The 14,989-nt window shown below is 46.5% G+C and overlaps 1 protein-coding gene across 4 annotated transcripts in view; it reads left to right on the top strand.

Moving 5' to 3' along the window:
- LOC131263849 (BMP-binding endothelial regulator protein) overlaps window positions 1-14,989 on the top strand; it is a 71,945-nt gene that overhangs the window by 35,610 nt on the left and 21,346 nt on the right. For all 4 annotated transcript variants that reach the window (XM_058266121.1, XM_058266122.1, XM_058266120.1 and 1 more), the window contains 2 exons: window positions 287-363; window positions 14,867-14,966. In XM_058266121.1, coding sequence (XP_058122104.1) covers window positions 287-363; window positions 14,867-14,966 — 177 coding nt within the window. The remainder of the gene's footprint in view (window positions 1-286; window positions 364-14,866; window positions 14,967-14,989) is intronic.

Genomic DNA, 14,989 nt, shown 5'->3' with positions numbered 1-14,989 from the left:
GCTCTAATTTGTCCGAATTTGTACCGTCAACGAGGGTTTTGTGGTCGGTCGTTTTGAAGTTAGTCCTTCCCGGGGGGAGAGGTTGGTTCTTTACATGAATGAAATGCACCGGGGTGATGGAAGAGAACTGGGACGATGTGTTTTTTTCCCTTTGTTTGAGTTGTTGATTTTGGGTTCTGTTTCTTTTCGGTTTCTTTGTTTATAGACTACCCAACTTCCTGTACCTTTTTTACCGACTGAACAAGCGGTCTTTCGTAACGTTTTCTTCACTTGTCCTTTTTCACAGCTGGATACCGGGAACCGTGCACAAACGAGGGCGAAGAGGTTAGCATCAGCATGCCGTGCTTCAAGTGCATCTGCAAGGTAAGTCCACTGGCTTTATTAGACCCTTCGGTCACAGCGTTAGTCGTGAAGAATGTAGGGATCTCCTGGGAGCATAGGAGGACTTCAGTTCGTTGTGTGTGGTAATTGTTTCGGGCGATCCCTAATTCGACTCGGCTCGGAGTGGAGGTCATCACCGCCATGAGACTTCCAGTTCCCGCGAGTCAAGTGTAAAGGTTGGCTTCGTTGCCCGTAAGTGGCTCTTCCGCCCTGCTGTGTTTTTATTAGCCTAACAAGACCTGCTCCTTTATGGGTGGCAGGTAAGGAAAGGACTCGGCCCTTTACACAGGACAACCCGAAAAGGATCATCCGACTGCCGTCGCCAGCGCCGCTGGTGACCAATTTGGAAAGTCCGCCAGTCGGCGCCAGTTTCTTAATGAAGTACCCACGGTGAATCCTGATCTTTGGAAATGGGTTTTCTTCCCTTTTAAGGATTTCAGAACTGACCATCGTCATTCATTGATAGCACGTTCTTTCCGGGAAGGGGTAAGCGCAACAGACCACAGTGTATGCGGCAGTAGCTCGAGGGAGAAAAGGGTCTTCTTGTGTACCTACAGCCACTCGCCCATCGCACCGGTACGGTTCCTCCTCCGATGATTAGAGTTTCCCGAGGCGTTGTTGATCTTTCGCCCGCCGACGACCGATGCGCCGATGTTTACGGTGCAAGTCCGGTGCATCGCTTCGAGACGGAATCGAACAAGGTTCCGACCGAACCGCGGGCGCCACCATCGATACTGGATGGGAAGAGAATGCTATTCTTTCTTATGCGCTTGCCCGACAAGAAACACATCTCACCTTAGGTGGGCGCCTGGGACCCGCAACCGTGTGTCGGCATTTGTTGACAAATAAATACGACGAAAGGAAACCCCCTTTGCACCAGGGGACTTCAGACTTGTCGGTCGGTGAGCCAGGGGAGGAAAAAAAAAGAGTCTCCGTTAAACAGTCAACAATACCAGACGTGAAGGGTACAGCAGACGGAAGGAACAAACCAACAAAAGGCGTTCAGCAGGGACGGGTGATATTAACTTCTTTTGCCACTTGTCGGACAAATAGCTTAAATGAAAAGCTAACATCGCTTGCGCACACCTTCGCGATGGGCGGGCGGTTTACTTTTCCCGGCCGCTATTTTCTTTGGAGAAGCTACTTCTGGTCTTTAGCGAAACCAGTCAGTTTTCGTTTCGTCCGTGTATGCTTCCGCGTGTTTGATATTTATGTTTCAACATGCGAACAAGAAACATCCCTCATATGATGCACAATGCAGTAAATGTCTAGAATGGTTCTAACAATTTAGATTTAGAGGATTTCACTTCCAAGGTGTGCACTGTAAATAGTATTTAAAGTAATCAAAATTTCCTCATACAGTCAGCTATTCTCTTCCATTTTTAGTAATTCCGTTTTTAGTATTCCGTTTTTAGTAAATTTAGTAAGAAACTGTAAACGAACGATGAATGAACGATGTGTTCTATGAAAAACAGTCTGCAGTTTTATTTGTATAAATCATACATAAATAACCAACACAGCCGTGCCTTGGGATACACTATCATGAGAAATAATCGTATCGCATGACATCTCAACAAATTAACCATTGGAGATGTCTTCCGCTTAGTTCTTTCTATCCGACGATCAGAATTCCAGCCAGATCTAAACTGAGTCAGTCCCTGTTTGAATATCTGAAATTCAAGCTTCTAAAGCAGACGACGTCAAGTCTAACCACGCTGTTGATAGGCGTTTCAGTTCCTTTGGAATAGCTAATTTAAAGAACCCGTTCGCCGTGCTGCGATAAGACATCGCGCAGCTCTTGTAGATTCCGCCAGCGTAAAGTTCAACGAACATTCGGCAGAGAGAGAGAGGAAACTCTATACTTTCCAGCCCGATAGCCACAGTGCGCTTCCAGGTCACCATCATCGCGGAGATTCTTCGTCGGAAATCGAGCAGAAAAGATCTCTTCCACCAACCGCCCCGCGACGACCTTTTGCGATCGAGAGTCGACACAACGACAACGACGACTACGACGAATGGCACGCGAGACTGCGCGATTCCAGTTTCGCAGGCATGTCTTAAGAACTTGACGCCGCGCGCTACGCAGTCGCGTCGTTCCCCACCGAGTGCCGGGTGGAATCTGCAGACCGACATCAGCTGGCAAGACGACCACCGATCAGGGGTGGGAGAGGTTGGGAGTTGATAGGATAAACAAACGGGTGGAAGACGGTCGACTGCCACCGACTTCGCCCGGCCAATCGGTGGCTATCATGTGACTTCCCCGGCTAAGCGAGCGCAAGTTGCTAGGGAAGGTCAATCGGCGAGCAGGTTGGATCCGTGTTTCCCAGCTGTTTCCATCAGTTTCCGACGGGCAGCCGGGATATGGGCGTAAAGGCGAAGGCCCGGTGGTTCCTCTATCGTAACTCTTGCTCCCACCCGCCCACCACCTCTTCGCGACCTTCCCCCGCCGGGTGGGGGGGGAATTAAAATCTTTGCATACATTAAAAACAATATTAGTATTCATCGGGTGGAATGTTCCGTGTGCGTGCCGCGAGTTGCGCTCTCAACCTCCCCGCACAATTCCAACATATCCAGCTGTTTTTATTTGGTTTGCCCCTCCCCCCTCCCTTCTTCATTACCACACACACACGCACACATTCTCTCTCTATCTCTCTGTCTCTCTCTCTCTGGTGGGGTTCTAACGGTGGGGTTAAACCTTCGCAAACGACAACGATTTTTGTTGCGCGGGAGTAGCCAGGTCAGGTGGAGGTGGCGAAACTCTGGAATCTCTCGCCCAACGGCGGCCCGGTCTTGTTCTTGCACTAATCTTAATTCCAAGTCCATTATGTTTTTTTTAATTCACGAAACAAATTGAATGATTCTGTGGCGGGATTTTGGTGGGATTGGTTTTTGGCAAAACACTCGCGATAATCACCATCGCTGCCTTTGTTTATCGCGCACGGGAACGGGACTGGAACTTATCCAACGGGAATTAAGCCGTCCGGTGACGATGTGAAAGCGAGCACAGTGATCGAAACAGACAGAGAGAGAGACAGCGAGAGATGTTCGATCGCGGAATCGAAGGGAAAGACTCGTCACGGTATCCAAAGATCTGAAAAAAAAATCATCCGCGATCCACCTGCGCCGGCTCACATATGTTTGCGATCCTGTTGCCGGGAGACTCTAAAGACAACGACGACGACGACGACGACGACGACGACGACGACGACGACGACGACGACGACGACGAGGACGACGTCGACGACAGCACAGGTGTCTTTTCCGTTCCCACTCCCGCCGTCGTCCCCTTGGTGGTGCGATAAACCAGCGCTAAAACAGGCCGCCCGGCCGATGATCGTTGCTCGGATAGGTTTTATTTATTTATTCATGTTTATTCGGGTGGAATTGTTTCGGGCCATGTTGTTTCGTGGCCGACCGTGCGGGCCCGCCGGAACTCGTCCGACACGCTACCGTGTAAAGGGTGGTGGTTTTTTTTTCTCTCCATCCGAGGATGGCCCACCGGTATATGGTAAAATATGCGAATGAAATGTCATCCGTGCAAGCTGAAAGCCATCGTTAAACCGCGCGGGCGGAAAGCATACGCGTGAAACGCGTCCAATAAAACCGTAGTTTACGAGCATGATCTATGTGATCCACCACCCATCACCATCGTCGCCAACTGAGGGGGGTGCTTATCTTCACCCGGGCCAGGTGGTAGGACGGTTGTCGGATGGTTTTACGAACTGTTATTCGAAAGGGTTTTCCGAGCAGTGCATACTGCAGGAGACTATACGGTTACATTTGAGTTCCGTCCTGCTCGGCATTTAATTGCATAGGTGTGCAGAATGAGTCGTTTCATATCAAAGCTATTAAACATATGCACTTTTATAGGATCTATGATCGTAAAACAAAACTTTACTTCACGGTGGTTTTTTTAAAATCCAGCCTCCATTTCTGCACATGCAATTTCTGCTGCATTTTAGCAGAGTTGTTGAAAAGCTGAGCATCGCTTTTAACCTTTCTCGTGCTGCAGAAAAGGTTGTGATATGGAATCAATCCGAAATCCGTAGGGAAATATCATTACACACACACACACACACACACACACACAGGTGCCCACGGTTACAGGTGGTTTTCCGCGTGGTGAGAGAAAGGTGATTGTCTGATCACCTGCGATTCGTTTGAAACCTGCGAAAGCACGAGGTCAGTTGTCGGAAGAAAAGGGAAATAATATTATTGGACCCAACAAAACCAACAACAACAACAAAACCAATGCTCCCATGATGTAGCTCCTATAAGACGTGACTGTTAGAATGGGACAAACGTCAAGATGTGCGAGTAAAGATAAGAGAGAGAGGGGAGAAAACATAACATCCACAACACTGCTATAGCCCTCCGGCTGTATCAGCGTCTCGGTGGAGTCAAGGGGAAGTGGTGGTGGTTGGCTTGCAAGGCCCCGGAAGAGTGCCGAAGAAACCGGTCCGGAAAACGGGAGGCTGCTGAGAGAGAAAAAAAAGACAACACATAAAAATATGGCTGAGTGTTATTATACAATGAACAAGGTCGATAAAGGCCGTTCGCGCATAAGCTATGCATAAGCACCCGCCGACCCGGGGGGTGTTGGCGGTGGTGGTGGTGGTGGTGTGCACATGCGAAAGGTATGCAAGATATCCCGCGTCTTCCCCGCCCTCCCCACCAATTCAGCATAACCGATGGGTTCGGCAGGCTTTCTGAAAGCGCGACCTGAAAGCTAGAGATGTTGGAGGCCATCTCGCTTTCATCTTGCATGGTCGGTGCCTATGTCTGCCGTCGCTGTGCGTTGGGAGTTTGAGGCTGAGGCGAAGAAAACAGTCTTCTTGGGTATCTACTATCTCGGCTGGACTTCGGTTGATCAGTTGATCGAAAGTCCATCGATTTCGTAAACTAGATCAGTTTTACTTTTACCAAGAGCTTCATAGAAATTAATTGCCTATGGTACTGTTTGCTTTATTTCATTGCATCAATCGTTTTGCTTTTATAAACCCAATCCTATGGTTTACAAAACAGCATTTTTAAATGCTCACAAACCAGTTATCTTCTGTAACCTTTTCCTACCGCACCGACGTGAAAAGAGATTGGAGATTGCTGCACGGTGTGTATTTCTTGTTTGTTTTTAAAGTTACCAACTTATCGGCACAAGCGAAGTCACTACATTTCTCAGCAGCACCTTACGGGTTCGAACTGCATTCCTGAGAGTTCGGGGGTATTCACTTTTAAACCGTTGTTTTTTTTTTAGTTGTCATGTTGTCCAGTCGTGCTCCGTATCTCTTTTTTTAGCATAAAGCTTTCCTGCGGTTTATCGGACGGGTGAAACCATCGTGAAAATATATATATGCTCGCACCACTACGTGGTGGACTCGCGAATGTGGGTCAACCAATGTTTCGAGTCTATCCCTTCTCCAGCCGGTGGATTGTTTGTGGTTTTGGATTTGTTTTTTTTGGTAACATTTTTGCATACCACGCGTCCTTCGCCGGAACATTCCTTTCGGTACGAACAGAATGGTCTTGTAAAATCGCTTATCAAACTATTTGAGACTATGGTTACGTCCGCAGTACTTCGACGTATAAAGCTATCAGGTTTTTTAGCTGAGATTCGATAAGATACGTTCGATTCCGAAATAGATTTCCATTTTCCATTATAAATATATCCTTTTATGTTTGTTTGCCCGCTTCAGATATTAGTGTTGCAAGAATGTTTGCATGGAAATGAAAATAATGTGTGGCTGTGAAGCATATCCAACCAAAACACTCTTCGTCTTTGCCAAATCCGACCAAATCAAGCCCATTCGTCAGCCGGTTACAGCCCACGATTAGTCGCTGGCGGCTTTGTTGACTATGCTCTCGATGTGGGCCATTTTCTTACGGTTCCACACAGTGATGCATATCCATCATCAAGGGCCATCTTACCCCGAGGCTCCCGTACGTATCTTTGATCTTCCCTTTGCAAACCCCCTGCTCGTCTTAGTGGAGCCCGTCTACGATCTCGACAGTGCACGACAAACATTCGCGGTCCATGGGCTTTACCACAAAACCCGCCGGTCCAAGAAGCTACGCCGTCGTGGTGAGCGATTGAAGCACACACACAAACACTCATACAGCAGCTTACTCGGTGCCCCCTTTACCCCTGTCTGGCCTCGGGCGCAACGATTAATGATTGACGTTGATGAATATTGTATGAAAATAAATAAATTTCGTAGAAAGTCATTTGCATATCATGATTTCTGGTCGGCCTGACGAGGCTGTGTTTTGAAGACTAGCCTCGTAAGAAAGAGCCACACCACACTGCAGGAGGAGGAAAAAAGAGCAGAAAATACCGCAAAAGAGAGTAACAACGAAAACAAATCCTCATATGAATGGGAAAGAGATAGTTTAAAAAACCAGACACACACACTCACACAAATCTTAGCAAGGGCAAGTTTCCTAGTACCGCAAAGACACGACAAGAGCCGGTGGAACGGTGCCGGGCTTCAAGATCCGGATCCAGCGTGGCCTTCAGCATCCGCTTCCACTTCACACAGCTGACTGCAGATCTAGACGCGAAGACTGACAGACGATGAAGATTAGCCAGTTGGGAACTTTCCTTTTCGTTCCAGTGTGCCGCATCCTCCGGCAGGGAAAAGCTTCAGCTTTTCCTTGAGCTCCATTGCTGATTACTTACCCTGGAGGGTGTGGATTAGCATTCGTTTATTCTGTGCATATGCTACCCCGTTAGAGATTCAGATGGAAGGGGAGAAAGCACTCCATGATCGTTTGGCTTTTTATTTTAAGAATTATGCATTTGGCACAAATCAAACAGTCCTGGAAGCTTGGGGAGTAGATTCTACCAACCTTAACAACACCGACGCCAACAAATTGATCGATCCTATTATTAAACGGTGACCGCTAGGGAATCAGTCGGTGGGGGAGGCAAGGGAATGGATTCACGCCGGCACCGTGTATTAAATTACGAGACACTTTAGTGGCCCATCATTGGCACCACCTGCAATTTAGTCGCCATTCCGTTCCGATGGGCGAGGGATTGGAAAGCCCCGAGGGTGTGATCGGTTTAGTATTTTTGTCTCCATACATTTGTCCCTCTTTCTCTCGCTCATTCGCTGCCTTTACCGCTACCGTAATTAAATTGTCCACCGGAGAAATAGCGGCGCGCAGCTCGCTTGACCTGACATTTAGCCCGAGTAATCGTTGGGCTTGATTGCGTCCGGCCGTGTGCGGGGGCTCTCGTGGTGGTGGTGGTGGTGGTGGTGGTGGTGGGAGATCTGGACAGGGACGAACCTGCGAGCCGAGAGCGGGACAGACACCTCCTAGACAGACTAGACGTCTGGACGCAGGGCACTCGAGGCAGCGGTCGGATTGAGCTGCCGCCAACCTTGCACGGATCGGTGACAGCGTTGCTCAAAGCTGACGGCTTCTGCTACCACCGCACTGCCATGCACCAGTGATGGTGGGTGTATGCAGATGGATGCAATCGAAGTTGTTACCCGTGCCGTTAGTGAATTACGGAAGTGGGAGCGACTTTTAGTTCAATTCTTATTTATTCCTAGGAACCTACTTTGAAAGCAGATCTATTCAATATTTCTACGTGCACATGCTAACTCTATCCTTTAGTGTTATATACAGTAAGATATTATCTTTCAGTGTCAATATATACAATTTGTGAGCTCCAATTTAATATTTTAATTTCATTGTTTCGATTCGCACCAAAAACAGTCCAGTTTTCTTTTGTTTTTTTTTTATATTATTACCAGTGTGGTTTTCATTGATTAAATGTTTTGGAGTCAACCAATTTGATATCTGGTTTGTTTTGACAAACTTTTACCCTGTTCAGACGAGGAAAACTTCATACAAACAATGTATCTCGGGTAAAGATGTGCTTAGAAAACATGCTAACAGTTTGTCCAAACGAAACAAATCTGCTAAATCTAACATCACAACATTCAAACCGACTGCTTCTAAATAAACTTTTCCCGATAAAGTACCGTGGGACGTAGCGCCCTCTATCGGTGCCGTTTTTTCCTTCCCAGATGGAGGCGCATGGTTGATTTTAAGAAACGGTTCCGTGCATTATGCTGCCAGGAGGATAAAGTTGTCCCGGCTTTATATCTACATGGTGTCATCTTACCCATTCGCCTTGGAGGATTCAAATGTGCCGGGGGAATGATCTCTCAATGTTGTGTGAATGGGAAGCCACGAGAAATATGTGCAATACAATGGATAAATCGTAGGTTTTGGGTCATTGCGTGTGAGCCATTGACAGGCAGGACGAAGTTTTGCATTCCCTCGGAACACTTCATCTATATTATACGTTCATTTTGGGGTCAACGTTCAGCCGAGCGAAACGATCACTTGGACAGAATAGGAACATCGAATCCGAAGTTGCTGCGTCGATGCACTCCTTACCACTGTCGTTCTTTTCTTCTTCGGACCAATCGGTGGCAGCAGTGTGAAGATGAGGTTTTCGAGGTTTTAGCGCTGGCTTGCAGCATGCGTCCAGCTAAAGTACCAAATGGTGTCCGGGAAAGTGTTTTCCCCCTCACAGCGGGAAAGTCCATCCGCTCGTTATTGCGGTCCAGCCTTTCAAACTCCAGCCGAGTTTCTGTTGCCGACCAGAAGGCTCCGATACGAAGGCCAAAAGTTTCCCGTTTTTCCAGCAAAATTTAAATCCATTTTACAGAACATAAATAACTCTTCATCGCTCCGGTCGCAGCGCATTGGGGCTTCCAGCTGCGGAAGTAGAGCTTATTTTTCTACTTCTTTTCTTGGTCGATACCGAGAAGTTTGGCACACTTCTGCTGCTGCCCTCGAGAGGAGTCTGTTAAGTGCAATGCCATGGAGGTCCTTTGCGATTTAACCGGAAGCGCCCGCCAGTGCGTTCTGCACTCGGGAGACCAAAACATAAAAGCTTTTACCTACACCCGGAATCCCAGAGCTAATGGCTTTTCATTCCGCCTGTATCGCTTTGATCTCCTGGAGGAAATGTTTCAGCATACTGCTTGTTTTTTCATTCGTCCGTTTTATATTTACGATAACATTAAGGGTATTTATCGCTGCTTGCTAGAATTGTTCGGGATCACTCCTAATGTTAGGGTGGGTTGAATTTTTCCTTTTTTTATGGGAACTCGAATTGTTCCTTAAATGGTCACTGCAAGGAAAATTGAAACAAATTGCATTTCAGAAAACGGTCTATCAGGTGCCTAAAATACGTATGCTCCGCATCGTTGAAGCTTTTCAGGGAGAACAGTAGAGAATTTAATGCAAAATTTAAATTCAATGGCTGCCTTAATATATTCCACGTTTAATATCTGAGTATTAGTTTTTCAAAATCAATTGGTCATTCTTTTAACATCTTTAGCAATATCAATGAAGTTTTCCCCAATCAGCTCACTTCATAAATGTAATAACTTTTTTTTAAATGCTCAACCCGTGGCGCCAAAACGATGCAATAAGGAACACAGTGTTGCATTTTACTGCCACGGATGGGTTACGTGAGTGCAGTTTTTAATTTGTTTCGTTAGCAGCTACACCACAACACCACCCAGCGCATCAGGGTATTTTCACCGCCCCCGGGGAAGCTGCTTTTTTCCCGGTATCGACCGCACTCGTTCGTAACTGTTTGAAGCCATTAGCTGTTACCGTCCGAATGGAAAGGAAGGCTGCCTTTGATGGTACTGTTTGGGTCTGGGTTCCGAAGCGAGGAACGTGCGATCAATTAACATATTTAATTCCACAGATGTCAATCACGAGCATGCTGATGGAATGACTACGTGCGTGCGTGTGTGTTTGCTACAGCAGCAAAGTGCATCACAGAAAATGCAACAGGCATCGATGTTGGAAGAACAAAGCGCGGTTTGAATTTTAATGAACTACTTTTAACAGTGGCATGTTGACTATCATTTGTTGTTTGGATGCGATAATTATATTTCTACTAACATTTAATTTCTACATTTCGAAAACCTCACGATGGCTTCTTTAATATTGTGTAAAAATCACAATAAGCAACACTTTAGGCCTAAACCACTGTTGATTATGAACATTCGTTTCTAAACCCACCATTTGCGCTCCCGATTTTGTCCGCGGACGGATGCATTATTGGCACGTACGTTCCTTCACTAGCACTGTTGATTAGTTGACTTGTATTGTTTTTTTTCCTATTTCACACGCTGGCGCCAACCGGCAAACCATTTAAAAGCCCCACCACCTAATTGATGCGAGGGTGTGTGTAGTGTGAAGTGATCACAGAAAAAAACAATTGTGCTTTCCTCTCGGAAGGCACTTGGAAGTGTAGCTGTATTATTTATCCAACCCTCTCGTTCTGTTTCATTGGATGGTTTTTTTTTCTCTCGATGACTGGCAAATGCCAGTTTTATTGTTTCTTTTTCTTTTATTAATATCCATTCCGCTTGGTTTTTTTCTATGTTTGTTGTAATGATCGTCGCATTCGACACCACCGTAGTAATGAGATGGTAAAGATAGCAATCTATTTCAGGCATCAGAAGGAAGAGATGGCGGCGACAGGGCGAAGAAGGGGACTGGGTTTGGGGCAGTTGCCACTCGCGGCTCGGATATATGATCTGCATCGGCATGACGCTAATGTACAGTTTCCGCGACGGCGACGACGCGATTAGATTCGCACGGTAGCACCGCGTCGGATCACAAAACCGGCATCCAACTTCCCCCGGCGGGAGTGTGCTGGTGGAGTGGGTCGGTCTGCCTGTCGCCTGTCACCTAGCGCGGCCCTCGGTGACTATGGTGACGGTAGCGACGACGAACTCACCAAACCGTCCAGCGCCGCCGATCCTCTCCGCGATGGCGATGCGCTCGAACGATGATAATGTTATTAATAGCGCGATACATATCGAGCCGCGGGTGGGAGGGGGAGGTGCATGGGCCGGTGGGAGGTGGTGACCGGTGCTGGCGATAATGATAATGATGATGTTATTGATGTTATTGATAGTGCCGATGATCGCAGGCGTACGGAACTGTTGACGATGGCAATGTTGCTGTTGATGATGATGATGATGACGACCAAGGCGATGGTATACATGTGCACGATAAAACGCAACTTAAAGTGACGGCTTAATAGGCACCCGCTTTGGCGCTAGTCTGCCGGCTTGGTGACCGGTAATGGGTCTCCCCCCCTCCTCCCTATGTTTCATCAGCATCCTCAACCTCTCCTGCGGTGGGAATGTTGGGTACCTTGCGATTTTAGATTTCAATTCGCGCGAAACCGTTAACGATTGCTAGTCAATGTAATACTTTGCAAAAGTCAATCTCAAGGAGAGTCCACGTCGCACTCGGCGATCACAATTAAAACCGTCCGTAGCTATTCGCAAAGTAATCATAACGGGGTGGCTATAAATAACATGATAACTACGAAGGAAGGTGGTGATTAGTTGAAATCCAATTTAGATATTGTTTTATAAAACCGACTAGTAATAAATAGACTTGTGTAATTCAGATTCAGATTTATGAATCTGAATGATTATTTGTGTTTGAGAGACTCATGAATCCCAAAGATGAATCAACAAGATGGAAACTTAAGAACAAAGCATGGGAAGAGGAACCCCTTTTTTTCTTGGTCGCATGATACAAGCCAATGAAACAATAATGGAGATTCGTGAAAGATCCATGAAAGATTCATGTAGATTAATTAAGCTTTGAAGATTCGTATCCCCAAAGATTCATGAATCCTTTGAATGATTCATATGAATTAATCTCGCCAAAATATTCATCAGGCACAACATTAGTAATAAGTTATTGTGCTTATGACACTAGCTTTGTCAAACAAAGAAAGATTTACAAAATGTTTAATCACAAACGTTAAAGAACTGCCCAGCAATGCCTAGCGTACAATTGTCGGTGAATCCTATTGGAATATTTTCATATTTATCTCATCCATTGGATCAAAATTGTCCCATCGTTCGTTCTTGACCGACCATGAATAAGAACCGTCCGCTTGCCAAGGCCTGATAACGCACACAAACATACCACGCAAACCCCACCATCGCAGCCAGTAAAAATGGCGCCACATGCTACATACACGTGCCCCGGCCACTCCACCACACGGAAACCACCCCCAAAAAGGGCAGGGGGACGGGCGGGTGGAGTAAAACAATTGCCTTATATTTATGCTGCGCTATTTTAACTAACGACGGTCAAGTTTAGATCCCGAACCGGATCCGACCGGCGTGGCTTATCAGTGGCGGCAAAAGGCGGAAAGCGCGAATGCGGGTCGGACGATAGGCGACGTGGACTTCCGACATTGCGAACGCGACGGCGACGGCGGCGTGCGGTCAGCGGCGGAATAATTGCGAACAATGGATGGATAAGCCTTGCTTTCTTCGAGACGCGCGATTTCGCTGCAGCTTTAATGATGGTCCCATTATTATCACCAACAGCCTAACCTTAGGCGCGGAGGGAAGAGCATTAAAACACAGTTCGTGCAAAATCGGGCGCGTCACGAAGGACGGCCGGACCTCGACCACCGGGACCAGGAAGCGCGTGTGATAGGCGTAAAGGAGCACGGCGCAAAACGGGGGGAAATTTAAAGATCTCGCTCGTGCAGGAATGTCTGTCGTTGTGAGACGCCCAAGTCCCCTTGCCTAAGGGGAGGATGTGTGTGTGTGTGTGTCTGCCAAACGGGGAAACACGGAATCGAATAAAATCTCGTCAAACCCTTTCGGGTATGCCGGCCTGCGAATGACCTCGCTCCGGAACGCCTCACCGAGTTCGTCGAGCGTGAAAATATTCTAATACGCTTCTTTGCTTCTGACCTTTTCTCCGCTCCCGTTCGTTCAAAACGCTGTCATTTAGCCGTCAAAGGCCGGAGGGCCAGCCGAGGCTAGTCCGTGGCAGTAAAGTCCTAATCTGCGTGCGGAATACACAATGACCCTTGTGGCTGGTGGAAAAAGTGTGCAAATTTTATTTCATTTTCGTTTGTTCAACCAACCGGGAGACTGAAATTGAAATTAACCTTCTAAGCTTTGGTGGTTTACTTTTTTTTTGAATAGGTTTTTAATGACTGTCCAGGAATGTTGCACGTGATTTCTTTTTAAATTTTTTGTGGGTGATCCCAATGGAAAACCTAAAAAAACTACGTTTTCGAAAACCAATCTACTAGAGCGAAGCTAGTTACGATTCCGTGCCGGTTGAGCGTGTCGCGAACAATCATCAATATTTCAACGGAATAGCATCGTGGACATGGTTTAGTTTTATTAGGCAGATTCCCGGAATGTCCTTCGAAACAAATCCTACCAGCGCAATGCTCGTTGGCGTGTGGCAATGGGCTGTGTAATGTCCGCCCCGATGACACTCCCGGCACTAAATGGGCTGGTGAACCATAAAATAATCGTAAAAGCGCCAAATTCAATCAAGTATTCACAGTCAAAACCCATCGTGATGGAAACAATCGAGACCAAGGGATGGTTGGAATATTTCCCCTCCCCACCGGGGGGCTTCACGAAGACGGCTCAAAGTTTTTGGTTTTGTTATTCCCAAAGTAGTTTTCGACTCGAATGACTCCCGACGAGCGTGGGGTAGTTTTGCAAATGTTGAAGTTGTTCGAGAGACTGCGAAGGATGAAAGACAAGTTTCAACACGAACGATCTCTTTGATGGGTAAAGTTTGTGCATCGGTTCAAAACATTAAATCGATTGTGTAAATCTTGACAAGGTCGAAACATTTACAAAAAAAACACACAACAATCGTTACACGTATTAAACTAGAGTTGGTAGCCAAACGTAAAACCCTTCATTTAAAGTCGTACAAAAATCAAACAGTGTACTACAACAATTACAAGAAAGAACACAGTCCCATGGCTGCCCTGCGGGTTTGAAAGAATGCCAACATGTCTCTTCATGTTGTAGGGCATTACTTTCGGGCTCGAGTAGTTCCCGTTCCACATGGTGCATCGACTTCCGGCTGTAATTCTTGAGGTATGATTCTGGCATGGCAGTTTGCGCATTTCAACTGCGGTAAACTCCACACGATCTGGAATGCATCGTTGGATAGAGCATTTTATTACTCCAAACTGTCGCCAGTAATAAAACGAGCTTTAAGAAAAGGCAAGGATATCGGAACGGCGAGAATCGGGTTTACGCTGTCGAATGTGTGTTCCGCTCCCGTGGTTTACTGTGGAAGAAGATTTATGGCATAATTGTTGGCACCACTGACTTTGGATTTCGATTTGAATGTAGGGCAAAATGTGTTTGAGCAAGGTTTTGTTCGTGTTGAAGACAACGATAACATTTCTTTAATCACTTTGCTTGCTGCAAGCAAATGTGTAATGTTAAATAGAATGATGGCGAAGTCTAAGCTGTTTCGTTGGTAGCAATAGATTCAAATGTTTAAAAATAATACCTACGAATCCGAACCGAATGTTTGACTGACATTGGAAGCGTAGAAATATCACACATCGGTGTTTATACCATTTTTAAACAACCTGTTTCTCTCTACCTTTTTCTACTTCCAGAACGGTTTCGTGGAGTGTGAACAGGAAAGCTGTCCCGCTGTGGACGACTGCTACTTCTACAAAAAGAAAGGTCCGGACGAATGTTGCGACAAGTGTATCGGTGAGTAACAATGTTTCCCCCTC

Source organism: Anopheles coustani, chromosome 2 (assembly GCF_943734705.1).
Source record: "Anopheles coustani chromosome 2, idAnoCousDA_361_x.2, whole genome shotgun sequence".
Classification (NCBI taxonomy): domain Eukaryota; kingdom Metazoa; phylum Arthropoda; class Insecta; order Diptera; family Culicidae; genus Anopheles; species Anopheles coustani.
Note: the sequence above shows the minus strand (reverse complement) of the source record. Positions and strands in the feature narration are given on the sequence as shown.